The following is a 16,877-nucleotide window of genomic DNA, read 5'->3' as shown; positions in this document are numbered from 1 at the left end:
CAAGCTGTTTGAATTCTCTGCATTTCAAAAGCTTAGAAACACTAAAACTAATTACAACTATTACATTGATCAAAAGGAAAAAAAGACAATCACACTTTATAAAAAAAACTCAAGTGTCAGCTCACTTGTATTAAATACCCTTTTGGTATTTCCATGAAAGGAACTGCACAGACATCGGGAAAAACAAAGGATGGTCTTCAAAGTTTCCCTTCTTTTACTCTGTTCCCCTTATAATTATAAGCTCTAATGAATGTAAACTACCCCAAAAAACAGATGTGGGATTCAGAGGAAAAGCTTGTTAGAAATGCAGTGGGAGGATGTGAGGTCAGGCTACAATTCATCACTTCTCACCTGGGAGAGTATCAGCACTTGATACATCCCCCAAAACATCCCCTTCCATGGAGAAAAGGCCAATAGCATTGAGAACACTCAACACTTCAGGGGAGTACACAGAAAAATGGGAAATTATAAAAATACCTGGCAACCCTGGGAAGGCTTAAAGAGCAGCCACACAAAGGCACCAGCTCCAGGTGGAGACACAACAGTGGGTTCTGTCCTTCTGGTAAAGCAAGCTATGGCAGGGACTCTTAATTTTTCTTGGTTTGCCTCAGCCAAATTATTTCTCTCTTCCATAGCACAGAAATGATGCTGATTTTTCTCCTTTAGGGCATGTTGAACATAAGACCTTTCTATTCATGATGTAATATACCACTAAGAGACACTACCAGCAAGGCTGGCCACAGGCACGGCGCCGTGCTCCACGCTGTGGCAAGCTCTTCACAAAAAGGAGTAGCCACCCTTTCTTTGAAGTGCAAGATACTGCTCTCAAGTGAAAATCACACAGAGGTTTTAATAGCGTTACTCAGAGAGAGCCAAACTATTTTGATAAAAATGACATTAAAGTTCTGGGATGCATTGCCTGAGGAACACTTTTCTGCAGAAGCCATAAAGCAGATGGTTATAAATGAGACTTATTTCATGGGCACCATTTAACGACTGCAAATTCCTTTAACTAAAAATCTAATTTTATCAGAGCATAAATCATATGCTTTGAAGGGAAAAAAATGTTTCAGATTTCTCATTCCTTCTATAAAGCTTCTTCATGAATACCTTTTTAAAGTACCATTTCATTAATGCAATACAACAGTTTTATTTGTCAAGGTTTGCTTTTAGCACCTATTTTCCTCCTTTTTAATGTTGGTTAATTGAACACAGAATAAAAGGCCTCTCTGTTGCCTATCTGAAGGGCCTCATCATTGTTATGAGGAAACCAATGGAGTATGTTTGCTCCAGGTATTGCTTTTCACCAGACACGTAGCTACTGGAAAAACTGCATCTCCAAAGGACCAACCAACCCAGTGTCAGCACGAGAGAGCAGATAGTTTCATCAGGTACCATTACTAATCCTTCCCTGGATTAGGAGTGACAAACATAAAAATAACAATCAGAAAAATGGTTTGCCACCCACTGTCATAGAATCATAGAATTGTCTAGGTTGGAAGAGACCTTTAAGATCATCTAGTCCAACCATCAACCTAACTCTGATTAAAAATAAAACCAAAAGAAAGTCACACAGCTTTGCTCCCCCATCACTGCCACGTGTTGCCCATCAAGCACCTGCCTGAACCTTTTGTCATTTAACAATTTTGTTTCACACAAAGCCCTGTTCTCCTCTTGAAAAAAAGAACCTCAGGCTTTGAGGAGATGGCATCAGGAGGTCCTGCCAAGGTGGAACAGCCTGGTGGTGTGACAGGCTCCTGCTTAATGCTGAATCACAGGCCCACAGAGGAGCAGAGCATTGTGGAATGAAGAACCAGACTCCATTCAGAACACAGGAAATTCATTGTGCAGTGTTAAAATACAACTACACAGAGGGATACACAAGATAGTGCTGTGCTTGGCAGCCAGTGTGCTGCAAACTGATCTACTGACAATCATTCCTGATGGATCCAAGCAGCAAAACCACTTGCAAGTTGTTTGGTATCAGTGTAAATAAAGCCTTTAAACACTTCTGAATAAAAAAACACCCGTATCTATGTTTGTCCTACATCCCCACAAATAACAGACTGTGTGCTACACAATACTGTGATGCTCTTCGTCCTGCAAATCCCCATTGCAGGCAGAGAAAACTACGTGAGCTTTGGCTCTTCTGCAGCTGAAGCAGGAGGCAACAGACTGTGTGCTACACAATACTGTGATGCTCTTCGTCCTGCAAATCCCCACTGCAGGCAGAGAAAACTACATGAGCTTTGGCTTTTCTGCAGCTGAAGCAGGAGGTCTCTTGTCTCCTGACTGCTGGAAAAGGGGACATTGCACCATTTATGGGGAACACAAAGCACCTTCTTGCTCAGGCTCTGATTTCCACCAAAATACTCTACAGTCAAAGGTTTTCCTTTCTCACATATCGTATTTTACTTCAGGCTCCACTGAATTCATGGCAGGGGGGTTTGCACTCACCGATAATGGAAGATTCAGCTTCAACTCCTGTCCTTGAGCAAACTCAAGTTTGCTGGAGAGCCCTGTTTGGTGTCTTGGTACACCCTTCAGGGTACCAATTTTGGGTCTCCAGCAAGGGGAGCCCAGGAAACACAGAAGACAAACCATTACAATAAGAACACCAATTTCTTCATGATCACATCAGGTTAGCTTTATTACACCAATGCTAATCAGCATTTTCACTTGTGGGAGCTGCTCTGACATAAATGGGGGTGGTGGGGGCAAGGAAAGACCACATGCACATTCCTCTTAGATTCATAACTACAGGCAAGACCAATGCACTGAAAGGGTAATGTCTGATTTGCAAAAATAATGGTCTACAAAGGCAAAGAAATTGCTGCACCAAACTGTGGTGACTTGTTTATCATGCAGCAATCTAATTCCCACACCTCAAGGGCAATCTCTATTAATAAACATCCACACATTCTCTCCTCCAGCCAAGGAAGGAGCAGGCAGAAGAGTCATATGGATGCTCTAACTACACAAAATTATTATTGCAGCATGAGCAAGGGGAGGTCGTTTGGAAACAAAGCTGATCCAGGAGTGTCTGCAGGAAGCACAGCGTGACTCAGAGCTTCCCAGAAGCTTTAAAACACCCCTGGGACTGAGGACACAAACAAGCTGCTCTTGAAGTTCTCCTCAACTCTAGGAGAGTGAGATAGTCCAGCCTTTAGGCAGGCAATATTAACCATTTACAGCAAGTTTAAAAAAGTGTCATAAATTCTAGATACCTAATAACTGCTTGATTATGTATAAAATCACATCAGTAGCAGCTGCTGTGCATGATTAAAAGCAATCTGTTAACCCAGATCTACAGCTGTGGAGTAAACATTAAGGTGTAGGATATAATACACATCCTTAATAGTCCTAAATAAAAATATGCCAACCCACTCCTAAAATAGCCACCACATGTTCTGTCATACACATGGTTCCCCAGTTCATGGCTGCATGGATTTATGTCACACACAGGGCACTCACAGGACAGCCCCAGTGCTGTCTCATGGTGGGACAGAGGAGCTGGAGCACAAGACCCAGCTTTCTGCCCTAAAATAAAGCTCTCAAATGCACACACAGTCTAGAACTGTTAAAAATTACAGTAGCTACATAATACTTTATACTTGGTATAACTGATAGGCTGAACATGTAGACAATCTACCAACAGGGAGGGAAAAAGGACCATTTCCTGATTTTTCTGTAACTGTTGTTCTTCTTTTGTCCCTGCACATCCACATGTGGCCCCATGCAATCTCCTGCATTCTAATTGGAAAAGCGAGCACACTTTGCAAGGTTAGTAATTAAACAGTCACAATTAGGCTCGAAATCAGGAAAGACAGGTTTCTGTCTGCTATTTCTTCCTAGCTTTCCTTTGACTAAAACCAGAGGATGAGGCTTCTAACCCATACGTGCAGAGACACATCACGAGCAGGAATTAGTATTTTAAGGTGCAAATCTTCACAGCGGAGCGTCTCTTTATAGTTCTCTTTATTTCCCAACTTCCCCATTTGCAGATCAGGATTTACAGAGATTTCTATACAGCTGGGCATTTGCCATCCTGTTCCTCTGATCCCACAAGCGTGATGTGCACCACCAGGTTTGGTACCAAAGAGGTACCAACTGCCCTCAAGTGCAGCAATTCATAGGATAACCTTACCTTGCAGTAGTTTTGGTCTCCTGCCCTTTAATAGTGATGTAGATTTATTCAGAAGGAATATTTTTTTTATGACCATAAGCAAAAGTTAACACGGGGGACTTTGCCAAAAAAACCAATAAATGTAGGAGATGGAAGAGATGCAGAAGAGCAGGTACCACGTCTCAGATCCACAGGTCCCCTGCATTGCTGGAGCACAGCAACCCTCTTAGCAGACACTCCAGAGAAGAGGCTGCAGGGTTTCTGCAGGGGGATAAAGCAAATCCAGCACACACAGCCAGGCTCACACCAGGTCTGTCACTAAATTAAACCTTACCCTTGCACGCAGCACCTCCCCAGGGACCTGCTCCCAGGATCAGCCTAACTGCTGCATAGTTTCTAAATATACCCCCCTCACTCATTTAGCAAATTAATAAAGAAGTGGCTGTTCCTATTAATAGATGATCATCCCAGGGATATTTTTTTTTTCCTCCCTTCTTCAGAACATGCTCTTATCTCAAGTGAGGGGTCAAGACAATTACTGCCACCCAGTACAGGGTTGGTGAGGCACCCTGCATACAGACCTCAGCATTTACAGTGGTTATGACTAACACACAGCTGAGGTTGACAATCAGGATCTTCTGTTTACAACCACAAAGCATATTTTCCAAAAAAAATTATGCTAATGAGGCAGCAAGCATGCACTTTATTTTTTTCGAGCCAGGCAACGGGGAAGAAAATAAATCACACACTGCTGTTTAAAGCAAGCTCACTATCAGGACAGACGCTGGCAATTGAGATTTGTCCTGTCTGGTATAAACACTGAGAGAAGCTCTGATGTCTCACATCACACAGTATCATCTGCTCACCCATACGGTAGCTAATTGAGGTAATTGCTGCATCTCTGATTTTACTCACTACTATTTCTGGACTTCAGATGAGAAAACCCAGGTACAGCTCCATAAATTTTCACAGTGTCATAGGGAAGCTCATGGGATGCCTGTTTTAGAAACCCCAAATTTGCAGATGTACCCTTCCTAATTTAAAAAAAACCAAAGAGAATTCCCCTGCTTGATGGTAGAAAGTATTTTCAATAGAGCTGTCATCCGTTAAAAACTACTGCTAGAGCCTTTTTATTAAGGGATAAGATGCTACATTTGGAAAAAAATTAGTCAATATTTAGTCTTTTAAGGTTAAGTAGCTTCTGAACAGAATATCAGCAAGTGTAACCCTCTGCCACATCACAGCCAAGTTAAAATTGCCTTAGATTTCTTATTTGCAGGATGTTTTACTCTGGTCTTATTCTCTGCTTCAGGAATATACCAGCATTTCCCCACCAGGTGTGATTTTTCACAGTTGCTCAACTGTGACAAGAAAAAAAACACTTCCTGAGACTGGATTCCTGTGGTCAGTCTGTGCCACAGCTCAGCACAGAGCCAGGCACCCTGAGCCCATGGTCCCTCCTCTGCCCAAGGACAACATCCAAGCACTGACCATAACCATCAATGTAAACTAAAACTCTTCAAATTTTATGCTGTTATTCAAGGATGTAGTACCTGCCTTGTTTCAAGTAACCTGACATTCAAATTTTCTACTACTGCTAAGATAATAGCATTTATTAAACCCTCTGGGTACCATCCCATAAGATCCAGCATTTATGAAACCCTCTGGGTACCCAGGAGGGGGTAAGGGGGGTTTGGGGATGCAGAGGAAGGACCCCAACACATATATCCAAATATGATGGAAATATTCCACAGCACCATGAACTGCAGATACTCTGATAACCAGCACTTGGGGCAAAAGCTTATCTCCCCAGGGATAATATTAACAGAATACCAGGTTTGAAGGGACTTCAGGGATCATCTGACCCAACCCTCCTTGGTAAAAGCACAGTCTGGACAAGCACCATGTCCAGCTGGATCTTAAAAGTGCCCTATGATGGGGAATCCACCTCTTCCCTGGGGAGATTATTCCAGTGACTAATTGTTCTCATTGTGAACAAAAATCCCCTCTTGTATCCACATCAACGCAGGTAACAAGAAGTGAATTATTAGTACAAACCAAAATGGTATCAAAATAAATTTAAGTCTTGTCTCCCTTTACCTTCATCAATGTTTAAAACAGGCACAGGCTGTAGCCCAGTATAGATACTAATTCAAATCTGATTCATTCCTTCCTTTCTCCAGACTGACTTATAAGCAGGAAGAGCACACACATGGCAGAGAATACATTACTAATAATAATTCTTAAAATAAACACCAGGATATTAGATCTTCAACTGCATATAAAATTGATACACTGTACCTGTTTTATTCCAAGCTCATGCTCTGAAATTATGCCTCTATTTGAATTATAAGTAAAAGCTTTTACCAAAAGCCTTTGCAATTTTGTACCTTCCTTCCCAAAGCACTCCTGTCGCAGAGTGTCAGATTAGGAAATATGTCTTTGCTGGGGGAGGGAGCACAAAAATCACCCCCCGTGACTCCCCTGCAGGTTGGAATAACCAACTGTGGTCTTCAGCCGCAGCAGTACGTGGAGCAGCATCTAAGAATCTGAAGATAATTAGGAATTCCAGAAGTAATTGATACCTCTGGACAAGTGCAGTTGAGGCTGTGAGGGGACACCAGAGGGATGCTTTATCCTGTGCAGGATGGCACCAGAGGGCTGGTAAGACCCAGCATTTGCAGTTGTAGTGAAGGTTAAAGTGACATTTATTAGTTGGAGATTTTAAGCAGTTCACGTGCCATGCAAGCAATAACTAACAAACAAGCCAAAGGATGGGCATCCTATACAGCCAAAACCTGAATGCCAGTAAGAAAGTTGTGGTACCTTGAAGAAATGAGCATGTTTGCTGCTTACATCAGCATATAAATAAATGTTGGTATAACTATAACATGATACTTTGAGGTTGGCGATATAATTTAAGGCATAAAGCAAAATAAGGTAACAAAAATAATAATGGGCAAAAACAATCAAGAAAATGAAATAGTCCTGGCACAGCTGGTCTAGTTTACCCTTGAACTGTCACAGTCCAAATTGGATAAATCACTGCACACTGACACTGTCTTGCTCCTTACAGGGAACAGTGAGGTGAGAACATCTTGCAGCGCAGTGTCCCAGTGCCTGGGTCTGTGAGGGCCACTCGAGGGAGCGCTCGGAGCATCACTTGTGAGCCCTGCGCTGGAGGAGCCTCCCCAGGGACAGAGCTCTTCTCCTGCAAGAGCCTGGGACACATTTCTGGTGTCCCATGAGACTTCTTAAATAGGAGGGTGGGTGGCAAAAATAGAGCATGGAATGAAAGCCAAATGAAAGCAATTAATTATTTCTACAAAACCACCCAGCAGCTCTGGTTCTGCAGCCCAGAGCAGACCCTGGGACACCTCCTGGTCTGTCCTGTAACTACTCAGGAGCTTTCAGTGACATCCAAATAGTACCTTTAACAGCTCAGCACAAACCAACTACACCTGTACATGCACAGGATTGTTCTCCACTGTCACACTATCCAGCTAGGACAATATTGTTCAGGCTACCTGCCAGCAGCACCCTGGAAAACATAATATGGGATTTTATTTCTGAGACATAGCGCTCTGCCAACGTGTGTTTGAGGAGCTCCTGGCAGCAGATAGGAGACCCACTCCTGGAAGAGCCAACCGGAACCTGCAGCACCACAGGTTGAGAAGGGGAGATGAGAAGCTTGCCCCAGGAACCATGGCAAAAACAGCCTGGCTTCAGCACATGCAGAAAAGCAGGGAAGAGAAGGAGAGCTATTGAAATAAATTTCCAGCTTGCCCCAGGAACCATGGCAAAAACAGCTTGGCTTCAGCATATGCAGAAAAGCAGCAAAGAGAAGGAGAGCTATTGAAATAAATGTCAATATTTAGTAAGATGCTTTTGTAAAATACCCCAAGTAGGTTGAAAAGTCAGCCAGAGCTACTAGTGGGCACTACTTTGTAGAGACCAAGTGGAGTAGTACTGCTGGGTTTCCATCAGCATCTCCTGGTCAAGTTCTCCTTCAAATCTGAACACCAGGATTATTTCAGATCCAGGTTGTTTATGTCTCTTGTTATGCTCATGCTGGAAACTCCCTTCACAGCAACTGCAAATGATTGGCAGAGCTATGTTTTTAAGAATTCCTTTCAAGAAAGGAGAGGTGACCCCAGATCGCATCATCTGGTGCTTCATGGGCAACTCAAAGCCCTTTTAAGCCAGCAGAGCTACCCTTGAAACGTGGTCACCTCTAAAACATCCACCTTTAGCATGGAATCAGCCTTGCTGAAGGCAGTGGCAAAGCTCATCCAAAAATATCACCCCAGAGTGGTGACCTCCATATATTTAGGTATTTTGGCATATATTCCACTCAGTAGGATTTACTCCTGTGATGGTTCAAACCTGGGAAGCAGCACCTCCTAGCTCCACAAAAGTCCACGTGCAGCATCCAGAAGCTCCAAGAGCTTTCCAGCATCCTCTGGAACCAGCCTATGAGAAGTTTCACAATGTAGAAGTGACAGCACTATTCTCCAAAACTAATATAGACCTGGCAAGTGACAGCTCTTTAGTTAAATACTAACCTTGTCCTTATTTTAATCAGGTTTTGTGTTTTAGTTCATTCTACACCCATGGAATTTCAGACCATGTGCACATGTTTATTAACTATTGCAATCAGGACCAAAAATATTTCAGAAAACAAACCTCTTCTCAGCAACACCCCATAAATTTGAGAAGTGGAAGGCTGAGCATCAAAAAAGATAGACCATTGCTGTATTAGAGTTAGTTCCTCATGCAGAAGGGCTGCATATTGCAGTCTATGGCCTCCAGACTTATTTTCCCCTTATAAATGCAAAGCACAACTGCAATAATTCTACCACAGACCATGAAGAAATCGATTTAGCAATCTGAACATAAATTAAGCAATGTTTTTGATTCAGTAAACTTGTTCCTATGTAGATCAGAACAAGTATTAGTGAAGGTCAGTGACCCATACCCAAGTATTTGCTTTGATGAAGTTCATAGGAATTTTAGATCAGAGCGCACTTCAAATTATTTGACCTGTGAATTAACCCTTTACATATTTTTATGCAATTTTAGTGAATTGCTAGGAGCTTTTCTATTTGTCATTCAATGTTTTGAACACATGGTAATGGAATTACATATTAATTAAACCACACATTTGGTAACCAACAAACACTTCAAGAATAAGGAGCTCCAAGTGGAACAAAGCCCAAGATGAGTAGGAAAGGATTTCAAGTGATTTTTATTATCAAAAAGGTGTTATGGCTATACTATTTTCTGAAAGACACAATAAATGCCTTTTGAGAGCAGTTCTCAATTTCACTGACCCACCTAAAAGCTATGGCCAGGGCTTCCAGATTCATCTTGGTGTTTGGTGCCACAATGTATAAACACTATTTCTTGTGGAACAAGCTTTCTGCACAGTTACTTTTCTAAAAATCTGCATTAGAACTTATATCCCTTGAAGGTATTTAAACTGTATTCTTTGTAGATTAAAAATTCTTTAATATTCACACCTGTTAAATTCCGTGCAAATCTGAACAAATACATTTCTAGCTTAGATCCTTTCACCTCAAGCAAGATCAAGTAATTGGTGCAATAACTTCATGGTTTTTAGAGGAAGATCAAATGAATTAACGTCTTTCAAGTAGTATAATAGTTCGACAATTTATGGTAAAGTAAATAATTTGAGTAATGAATTTAATTCCTCAGAGTAACTTTTTCAAAAAAACAGAACTCATATGCATTAGTGAAGAATGAGATCTTTTAAAATGCAAAAGCATGCAAAATAATTAAATATTTGTGATAAAAAAGGCAAAAATTATCTGAGACAATACAAGAATGTGTTTAACAGTGCCAGCAAATGACCCAAGTCTATGTGGCACCAAAAGAACAGTGGAGGTGTGGAAGGGAACTGTTTTTCTTCACTTTTACAGAACGAGGATGGATTCCTCAAGTGAAAACTACACCTGAGATAGAACTCAGAACTGCAGAACCTCCAGCTCCAGTGAAATTATTTTCAAGTCCTGCTAAGCAGTGAAAAGCATCTTTTTAATCACCTTAAAGTACTTTATTGAAATAGCACACACACAACTGTGGATATTTGTAGATGGGATCTGACTGGGAGAAATGGGATTCTCCTGAGGTTTAAATAGAACCAATTGCAGCACGAATCCATCAAGGGCTCATCGTTAGCCTGGCACTGACTAATGTGTCTGCCAGTAGGTAAGTGTTCTAGGCAATGGCAGTTAAAAAAAATACTAAAGTCTCCTTTTCCTTGCCTCCCCCACCATCTCCCACTTCCAGGCATTTGAATGATCATTTAGCAAGCCTATGATAATCAGGAACTAATTAAATAACTAAAATTGTTTCAGCATTCATAGTTTTCTTTTCACGAAAGTCACATTTCTGGATTTTTATGGCCTTTTTTACATGCCTCAGCCTGAGAGATGTGAAAATCTGAGCCCACTCACATCTGTGCAGCCAACCCATGCTGGGAGCTCTGGTCCAGAAAGGCACTGTCTCTGCTGGGACAGCCCAAATTGGACACCCATCAGAATGGGGACCTACTTAATCCATATCACTTGACAAAAGCCAAGGCTGTCACCTACAGCACCAGAAATAGGTCCAGTTGCTTCTCCACCCCCACCAGTCCAGGGACTGAATGCTGAAGAGCACACTCACCTACAGCACCAGAAATAGGTCCAGTTGCTCCTCTGCTCCCACCAGTCCAGGGACTGAATGCTGAGGAGCACATCACCATCCTGCATCAATGCATCAGGAGTCCCACCTCCCTAACCAGCCATTAGGAGTCTTCTCCAGCTGGATCAAGATCACCATCCCTTCCTTCTGGCCACGGGGCTCCCTTGGTCTCTTCCCCATTACTTGGTGCTTTGCAGGGGTTTGACATCTGGAAGTCAGGAGGGAAATGCTCTGGGCAGTAACTTTGCTGGTTCTCAGAACGACCCAACGGCTCAGTTTTCCTATTTTTAAGCAGCAAAAGGACTTTTTTCAAGTTTCATCTGAAGGTCTAGTGACCCAAATGAAGAGTCAGTACAAATGTTCCTTATTAAATTTAGTTTCACTGGTCCCAGCAAACCCAGGACAAGAGTACAGAGCCTTTGGGACAAAGATGGCATCTCCACGATGGCCAGATGCACAATTTCACTCCCAGAATGATGGCAATATACTTAAAAAGTTTAAGAGCTTCTGCTTCACAGTTTGTGCCCAATCACTGTTTCTTCACTGACCTCCTCAGCAGGTGTTTAATACAAATATAGACGGATAAGCCCTCACTTGTTTCTGTTTTCACAGTATGGAAAGCCTGAACACAGCACAAAAATAGAAACACAAGAGTTGCAGCAGCAGAGGATGTACAGTACCTCTTGGTGCAGCCTCCCCGCATCCGAATACAGCCTTCTGCTCCTCTCCACGTCCATCCATCCCCTCATCACCGACGGGAAGACCCCAAGCAGTACCAGAGATAACCAAAAGCTTCTCGATTTCATCATTTCACGTCTGCTGAAAACAAGAGAAGAGTCATAAAACAATCGTCTCACAAGAAAAGTCAGCCCAGAGTCAGTAACAGGGCAGAAGCTTCAGCTGAGGATGCCCATCCACACTCGGTCAGTGCTGATGGAGCTTTGCAGACCCCCACAGCACATGCAGAAAGACTCATTTTCCTGTTTTGCACCCACCAACGTATTGGCAATTAATTCCTACCCCTCCACACACACACAAATGTAGCAGTTTTGTGAAATATTTACCCCAACACTACCCTCCACAGGACATGCTGTTCCTACACACCACCTACAGAAACCCAGCTCTGGGATTTCCAAATTTAACTATTGCAGCCAAGAGCAAACCACATGAAAACATACAATTATAGTACTGCAGAAACCAAAGGGTGACTTTATCCCATCTCCAGAACCTCCAGCAGCACAGGGACACTCATAGTCAGGGTACAAGACTCACACTTGTACCTTCAGCAGATCTTCAGGAAAGCTACAGACACCCACATTCATTTCTTTGACTACTGAAGACTTCCAGCAACGTGACAGAAAATAGCATTAATCCCCTCACATTCAGAGGATGCTGCCTCGAGCAGACACAGCCACTGCTGACACCCAAACCACAGGAATGGTCATTCTTCCCCCAGATGAGGGCACCTGCCCAGATGGTCACCAAACCCACTACAACTTGCAAGACCTAAAACAAACTCTGTGCCGCAGAGGGCTGATGTGTTCCTCCAGCCACAATGTAGGTGAGCCCCACCTGGGGCTGTGATTTCTCCACTCTTTTTCCCTCTGTCCCAAACAGAGGAATTTCCAACCCCTCCCAGACTCATCCTTCTCAGCAGCACCATCTCCCCGTGCCCCACCACAGCCCCATGCCAGCCACAGGGGACTGGGAAGATGCGAGCAAGGATTTCCACCACAACAGCATCCACTTTGAGCAGCGTTTCATGCCTTGTGTGGTGTGGTCTTCTTAATGAATTTGGAAGTAAAACCAACACGGTTACTCAAAGTATTGTTAGATGGGACTGTGATGTTCCATACACCCATAGCCTGGTGCTGGCCCCTGGCAGCTCAGCCAGGAGAGCTCTATAGGTCACCTGAACTTTTTGGGGAACGGGACAGGAGATTGGGTCATTAATTTTCACATTAAAAATACCAAAGGAGTCTTCAGGCCTGGTACCATTTCCACGGTAGCTGAGGGGAGATTTGACCTTTCACAGTCGCCGCCGAGGATGCTAACACGGACCCGTAACGAAGCATAATGACCACTTAACGAAGCAGGCCATGGCATTTCTATAGCATGCAAGTGACAGGCTGCCGCTTGGTTCGAGCAATATACATTAACAAGGCCAGTTACCTGCTGATGGCAAAATTAAGCCTCGCTGAATTAAGCCACCGTGACATACCTTGTCTTGACAGGACTCAAATGAGGGTTTTCACGCCGTGTGTTTGCTGCAGGACATACCCAAGCCTTGGTGCATCATGATTCATCCTGGAGCTACCACCGTTTACACCAACACAGCTATTTTGCCTGCCCAAAAACACACACCATCACCAGAACAAGCCTGACCACACACCATCCACCCACCGAGTCCAGGCATTGCCTTTTCTCAGCACTAACGTGAACACCCTCAATTAAGAGCACTCAGGATGAAATCAAAACATATTAGGCTTTCTAAATCTCAATTAGAAGCCTCAGATGTAAGTTACCGGGGCTACAAATACATGTTTAATAAACCAAAGTCACTATATCAATAAGGGACAAGTACATTGTTACATTAGGAATTGCTCTCGCACAGCGATACTGTTTCTCACGTTTTTTCACCCAGACATTCTGTGTCCTCACTCGGTACCAGCACAGCAAATACAACTATTTCACTTTGCAGTTCAGGAGACCTCGAAATTACACTCCTAGAGCAAAACAGGGGAATAGCTAGTTTCATGTATATTTAGCAAATAACTAGCTGCTAGAAAACATGGTGTTTGGATTAAGATGCCTGTAACGTCAACGAAACTGAAAGGGCAGCCTCTACCTGATACAAACTCTGGCTGTTTTATAAATGGATTTTGTAGAACATCTTTCTCTAGTCAGTTCCGAAATTACTTATTTTTATTGCACACTGACTGACAGTACACTAATTGCTCTCGCTTATAATAAGAGGAAGACACACTAATATACATTATATATTTGAATAGCTTAAACCAAGCAACAAATACGCACCGTAAATATCACGTGAGGGTTAACTCTGAAATGATACAGCGTTTTCATGTCACTTGGCATCTTAAACCCCAGCTCAGCATCACCCTACCCTGAGCTGTGTGGCAGACTCCTTGCAGAACCTGCTCTGCAGTTGCATCATGTCATACAGCTACCAGACCGCAGCCTAAAGTTCCCTGAAGTCAATAGAAAAAAAAATATCCAAAATTGATTGAATAGATCCAGACCACCACTGTAAACTCAGACAAGTTCTGCTACCGATTTCCTTTCCTTGCTGGAATCAGGGACAGATTTGTACGACGTGAGCCTCTACGGACATCGCTGCCCAGATAAATCACAGCCTGCACATGGAAGTGTCTGCATAAAACAGGCAGTTGTACTTGAAAGATAAAAATAAATGAACATTCATGGTTAAACACTAGAAGCCTCTCCAGAGCCGGGGATGGAAGGGGGAGTCTATCACACACCTGCTCTTGGCGACACGTGTGAGCAAACAGAGATTTTAATCTACTGTGTAATGCAGAAATTAGTGATAGCAATGCAGATGCCGGAATTAAACCAGACTATTTTAAAGTAAACAAAGTGGAGCATCACATCCATTTGCAACATTTCCTTTGGTTTCAAGGGGAATTACTTCCAAAGCAATTTTGGCTCTGCCAGAATACACAAAGCCTGGAAGTTGACATAAAACCTGTGGTTTCTTCCTCTGAGCTACAACAGCGTTACAGCCTCCCTTGCAGTCAGTGTTGCTTTGCCAAGAAACATCACCACAAGCACAGCACTGACATGCACCGTGATCTGAAGAAGCTCCAACACAGCAGTTCCCTCACACGTGGGGTGCCCAGCCTGGTGGGACAACACACCATGGAAGCACCAGCGGTGGCCAAACACCCATCCCGACCTCAGATGGGTTTGTGCCGACACCAACACACAGAGAAAGGCTCAACTCACAAGAAAATTAGCACAACGCCTCTAAATGAAGAGCAACAGCAGCCAGTAGAGGCAAGGCAAAGATACCAGCACGGGTTTAAGAGCTGCTCAAGCAAAAAAGGTCACCTTGAAAAAGGAAGGGGACTAATGACATTAGCCATTTGAATGGGGAACACCACTCCTGTGCCATGCAACACGGGCTGTCAAATGGCTTGGCTGCTGCAAAGATCCCACAACTTTTCCCTTCACAACACGGAAGCTTTAAGAATTCAATTAAGTTGACAGTAATAAGATCTTAAAAAGAATTGCCAAAAGCAGCTATTGGGTTTGTTTTCAGGGCTACTTAAATTGCAGCTTATTTTTTTAGTATTGAGAAATTAATAGTTCACAGTAGCTTTTAATAATTACCAAGAAGCTTCGCATTAGAAAGAGGTTGAACTTAATTACCTGAAGTTACGACTGTTGCTATAGCAAAAGGAAAGCATTCAGACCTAACGGTTACCTCCATATAAATTGGCTCTATTAACACCAGATAAAAATCTGGTCCTCAGCTCCTCTGCCATCAACTGTTCCAATTGCTACAGCCTTATCTAAACAGCATTTCCATGGCCTGCAAAATTATTTTGATGCCCATAATTTCTTGTTGAGCGCTACAAGTGCTACAAAATTAAGGAGAAAATCCGTTCTAAGATAACCCTTCAGCAAGACCTAATGAAGTCAAATAACAATTTTAGCCAGCCACCTGCAGTATCTTAGATAAATACTGAGAAGTTTTGATGCATTAGGAACTCATTGGAATCAGCTGTGATGTTTAAGTACCAACCAGACCTTTCCTGGGAGCAGAAGCACACGGAAGAGTATTTCATTTGATCTTTAAATCATAACGACGACACTTCAGTGTTTCCCAGAAGAAATCTGGGGAACATCAATCCAGCAGGGAGGAAGGGCTGCCAAAGCAGCCCCTAAACCTCACAGGTATTTAACCTTTGCTTTCCAGGCTGCCTCTGCAACGCTTTGGCACGTTTCAATCACAGGTTTCTTCTGAGGTTATGTTCAAAGAACTCCTGTACCATCCCCTCCATCTGGACACCCCGAGCCAGCACCACCACAAACAGTAGAGCATAAACAGAAATAAGCCTTGAAGAGGAGTTTTCTGCCCCAGCAGAGGTTGGAGGGGCTCACAGAGAGACAGGACCAACAGGATTAACTCTCTCCTCCTGTCCCTAGCCCTCCCGGGTTGCTATACATGTTAAGATCCAGAATATCTCCTTGATGCCTTGCCTATACTTTCTAACTTAAGGAGAAAAATCTGTTCTAAGATAATCTTTCAGCAAGACATAACGAAGCCAAATAACAATTTTAGCCAGCTACCTGCAGCATCTTAGATAAATACTTAAAGTTTTCAAGCATTGAGGACTCATTGGAATCAGCTGTGATAAATACAAACCAGACATTTCATTTGAGCAAACACACAAGAATATTTCGTTTGATCCTTAAATCCTCCAAGACACTCTAATGTTTCCCGGAAGAAATCTGGGGAACATCAACCCAGCAGGGAGGAAGGGCTGCCAAGAAGCTCCGAAACCTCACAGGTATTTAACCTTTTGTTTTCCAGGCTGCCTCTGAGACACTTGGGCACGTTTCAATCACAGTTTTGCTCTGAGGTTATGTTCAGAGAAGTCCTGCACCACCCCCTCCCTTACCCTGCACCGGCCCCACCGCAAAGCCATTTATTCCCATCCCGCAGAAGCGTTTTGGACAAGTTGGGAAGGGAGCCCAGTTCCTCTTTTAAAGGAAAAAAAACCCCACCAAACCCCAAACACATCATTCTGCTGCAAACTGAAGGTCGGACGAAACGAACCGGGGGGGGACCCTCACCTGCGCCCCACGGGCCGCACCGGGCCCCGACGGGCGCTCGGCGCCACCCAGCGGCCACGGGGGGGATAGCACCCGCCCCACTCCCGACCGCGGCGGGACGCGCCGTCCGGCCCCACCGACGGCCGCCCCGCAGCTCCGGCACCGCGGGGGGGAAAAAACCCCCTCCCCGCCACCTCCGAGGGGAGGGAGCCGCGTCCCCCCT

At 43.6% G+C, this 16,877-nt stretch overlaps 1 protein-coding gene across 5 annotated transcripts in view; it reads right to left on the bottom strand.

The window, feature by feature from the left end:
* FSTL4 (follistatin-like 4) overlaps positions 1–13,154 on the bottom strand; it is a 295,675-nt gene extending 282,521 nt beyond the window's left edge. For 2 of the 5 annotated variants that reach the window (XM_014948312.1, XM_014948314.1), the window contains exons 1-2: positions 13,056–13,147; positions 11,515–11,650 (exon numbers count right to left, since the gene is read on the bottom strand). In XM_014948312.1, the coding sequence (XP_014803798.1) occupies positions 11,515–11,643 (129 nt within the window). In that variant the 5' untranslated portion in view covers positions 11,644–11,650; positions 13,056–13,147. Of the gene's footprint in view, positions 1–11,514; positions 11,651–13,055 lie in introns of those variants that run through there. The other 3 variants (XM_014948311.1, XM_014948313.1, XM_014948309.1) reach the window with 2 other exon arrangements.
* Positions 13,155–16,877: the final 3,723 nt, after the last annotated feature.

Source organism: Calidris pugnax, unplaced genomic scaffold, assembly GCF_001431845.1.
Source record: "Calidris pugnax isolate Ruff unplaced genomic scaffold, ASM143184v1 scaffold27, whole genome shotgun sequence".
NCBI classification, from domain to species: domain Eukaryota; kingdom Metazoa; phylum Chordata; class Aves; order Charadriiformes; family Scolopacidae; genus Calidris; species Calidris pugnax.
This window is presented reverse-complemented; position numbering and strand designations above follow the sequence as displayed.